Source organism: Brassica napus, chromosome C7 (assembly GCF_020379485.1).
Source record: "Brassica napus cultivar Da-Ae chromosome C7, Da-Ae, whole genome shotgun sequence".
NCBI classification, from domain to species: Eukaryota; Viridiplantae; Streptophyta; class Magnoliopsida; order Brassicales; family Brassicaceae; genus Brassica; species Brassica napus.
In genome coordinates, this window is record NC_063450.1 from 9,428,783 (window position 1) to 9,432,362 (window position 3,580).

Genomic DNA, 3,580 nt, shown 5'->3' on the forward strand with positions numbered 1-3,580 from the left:
CTGTGGAGACGGAAGACTTGTGAGTTGTAATCAACGTTGATAGGTTTGAACGTTGCTCTCTTCTTGGCTCTTGAATGATCCAAACATTAATTAGTTAGTCCAAGCGTTTCCAGACGCAGTATGAAGATTATGTGTAACGTTTGTCTCCGGTTATGTTGTGTTGTGTAGAATACTTAATTGTATTATTGTGTTGTACCAAAGTTGATTCAATCTAACAAAGCAGCAAACGTTTTTTTTTTTTTTTTACATATGCAAACCAAATAAACAAAAGATCAAAACCAGAGCCAAAAGCAAACAGAGACACAAGGCTCATTCTCTCCAGTTTCCACTGTCGGATCGGCCACCGTAACCTCCGTCTCCGCCACCACCACCATAACCACCCTCACGACGCCCACCTCCATAACCACCACCTCCGTATTCTCCACCACCACCTCCATATCCACCTTGATCACGCCTGCCTCCGTATCCACCCCCACCACTTCCATAACCACCCCCGCCTCCATAACCGCCGCCTCCGTAACCACCTCCTCCTCGATTATATCCACCGCCGTTACCACCACGACTACTTTGAGCTTGAGCCTCGTTGACAGTGATGTTCCGACCATCAAGTTCTTGACCGTTCATCCTCTCAATCGCAGCTCTCATCGATTCCTCATCTTTAAAAGTCACGAATCCGAACCCTTTGGACCTCCCTGTCTCACGATCAATGATGATCTGATCCAACAAAAAAAAACATTAAATCTTTAAATTAAACGTATACACAAGAATCTAATAAGAAGATGACGAAACGTACGGACTGATGTAACGAGTTAACAAAACTAAAAACAGAGTGAAAAAAAAAATTAAAACGAAAAAAGAAACAGAGCCGGGTCAGATTATTCCGATCCGGGTCGTCTTGAACGGACCTTGGAATCGAGAACTTCTCCGAATTCACTGAAAGTTCTTCCGAGAGATTGCTCGTCGGTGGCCCAAGCTAAGCCTCCGACGAAACACCTGTACTCGCTCTCTGCGGAATCCATCTTCAAATTCTCTTAAAAACTGAAAAGGTAGACAAAGAAACAAAACTCTTGAGAAGATTTTGGTGGTTCGGTAATTACGAGGGAGATGACGTGTCCGAAGCCTAGAGTGTAGAGACGTCGTTTCTAAATAGATATAGGCGTCAATGACGACGATACCATGACACTGACTCGGTACATCATAACATGTGTGTTTGATTACATGTACAAAGATTTCTCGAGATATATGTAGATCTGAATCCAAACATAAGTGTTTTTGTCACTTTCGATGCGGAGATATTTGTTAGGAGTGAACCTACAGACCCATCTGATACTTTAGAACACAAGTTGCTTTGAAGCCAATTAAGATTTTTCTTCAAAACTAAAAAAGTTTGTGAAAGAACAAACTAAATAAACCAAACAAGTTACTACAATTTTCTTTCCTTTTTCATTTAACTCTCAACTCATGCTTAAATACAAACTAAGTTAAATAACTAACTACTTACGTGAGAAGTGTGCAAAGAAAAATATCCTATAATTATGGGAATATAATCCCACTAAGTGAAAAGCAAAACAGAAACAACATAACGTATGGAAACAATTGATTTGGTTCTTGTGGAGATGGCCACGTCATCTTCTTCCTCATGTGGTATCTCATCAATATTTTCATTCTCCAAACAACCTTGTCCTCAAGGTTGGACACAAACATGGAAAGCTCGTGTGAACCTTCAATTTTTTTTTATCACGTAATGGTGGTGGTTTATCAGGGACTGGATTTTTTTCGTTGAGCTTCTTTGGTGTTGCGGTCAGTAGTTCATGGCTGTGGATTGAATGCGTCAGAGCAGAAATGGAAAGCCCATATGTTTTGTGTGCAACACTTCGGATCCAAAGCCGTGTGATTACAGCTTTAATATGGAACACATCAATGAATTCTTTGAATAACTCATTGTTCCTTGGTAAAGGAGCAAAGCTTGAGTTGTCCATAACACAACTGAACCAACAAATGTCTTCAGCGATCTTTGAATCCATGGCATTAATATCTTTTTCAAAATACTTAAAGCCTAGAAACGCCAAGTCTTCAACACCATACATGTCAAAGATCGGAGCCGCATCACCGTGGACATCACAGCTTGGCTCTTCGTCATCATAGACATCAAAGATAGGAGCTCCATAGATCCGGTCGTACAGCTCCACGGATTCTTCTGGAACCTGCAGATCCACTGCAACCTTCATGATCTGTGTAGCTGGTTGAGATGCAGTACCACCATTGACTCTTCCATCACCAGCTTTCATCTCTATTACTATCTCCGCTAGATAGTTTATGGTTTCTCCAAGATTGATGAATTGCTTCATCATATCAATCTTCATCTTTTGGATCTCATCATGCACTTTGCTGAGGAGGTTGGTCTTTAAATCTTCAATGCACTCTCCATTGATTCCCATAACATAGATCACAATAAGATTTTTTTTTTTTTTTTTGGTGGAATGTGTTTTGACTTGATACCACAATTAAGTGGTTCGGATCAAATCGGTGAAGCGAAGCCGCAGGATAGAAGTGCTCTGATACCAATTGTTAGGAGTGAACCTAATCACTAAGTTAAATAACTAACTACTTACGTGAGAGGTGTGCAAAGAAAAACATCCTATAATTATGGGAATATAATCCCACTAAGTGAAAAGCAAAACAGAAATAACATAACGTATGGAAACAATTGATTTGGTCCTTGTGGAGATGGCCACGTCATCTTCTTCCTCATGTGGTATCTCATCAATATTGTTGTTGTGTGGGTGACGATTCGCACCGCATGACTTCTTCCACGTCATCATAATCAAAATAAATGTGTTGCCTCATTCAATGGTTCAGTGTTAGAATTTGCTTACTTTTCGTACGCATTGGATTTGTCTATTTCGACGGATAGAAGATGCAGCAGGCATTATCCTGAAACGATTATCCAAGAACTTATAGAAGGCGGGGTTGGAAGCAGCCAGCTATTCCTTTTAAAAAGCATATTAACTCATTGGTCTAGTTATTGAAGATTGAACAAAGTAATTGCATTGCTGTTGGATCTGACGTATTTGGCAATCCGACATCTTGTAGAAATTGAGTGCTTACCTTACTTAAAAAAATTGTTTTTATATAAGGGTGACTTCAGAGGAAAACTTAGATATGAAATTCTTTTTCTAATATTTGTAAGAGCTCTAACCGAAGAATGGCAAAAGCTTCTCTAAGAAGACATGTTTTATAGCTTTGAGCATTTTCCTAGATTCCTAGCTCAAAGAAAAAGACAAAGCTGAGTTGCTTCTTCTACCATCTGAGGTGGAATACGGATCAAGATTTGCCAAATTGTTTTATGGAATACGTCATTCCCTCTCACTCTATTTTATGTCAGAAAAGATTATGTATGAATTTGAAAACGAATGACCAAAAGGTTAGCAACTTCCTAGTGCTCACCCACTTTATTTAACCTGATCTACAATCCAGAAGCCAGTGATAAAAAGAAATTATTTTTATAGACAAGGACATTCAAGTATTCTGGTTTGGGTCTTTTGGGTTTAAACATTTGGACCAAAATAAGTATTTAAAA

General features: G+C 39.2%; 1 protein-coding gene across 1 annotated transcript; it reads right to left on the reverse strand.

The window, feature by feature from the left end:
* Nucleotides 1-205: 205 nt before the first annotated feature.
* On the reverse strand, nucleotides 206-1,327 carry LOC106407473 (glycine-rich RNA-binding protein-like). Its single transcript, XM_013848341.3, has 2 exons — nucleotides 906-1,327; nucleotides 206-714 (listed from the first exon to the last, which is right to left on the reverse strand). The coding sequence occupies exons 1-2, from the start codon at nucleotides 1,017-1,019 to the stop codon at nucleotides 310-312; spliced, it is 519 nt and encodes a 172-aa protein (XP_013703795.2). The 5' UTR covers nucleotides 1,020-1,327; the 3' UTR covers nucleotides 206-309.
* Nucleotides 1,328-3,580: the final 2,253 nt, after the last annotated feature.

Bases quoted from the DNA above. Each gene is read 5' to 3' on its own strand.
- LOC106407473 (XM_013848341.3), bottom strand. From the start codon at position 1,019: ATGGATTCCGCAGAGAGCGAGTACAGGTGTTTCGTCGGAGGCTTAGCT. The intron at 715-905 runs GTCCGTTCAAGA...TTGTTGGATCAG, and splicing joins GAGAAGTTCTCGATTCCAAG to ATCATCATTGATCGTGAGAC.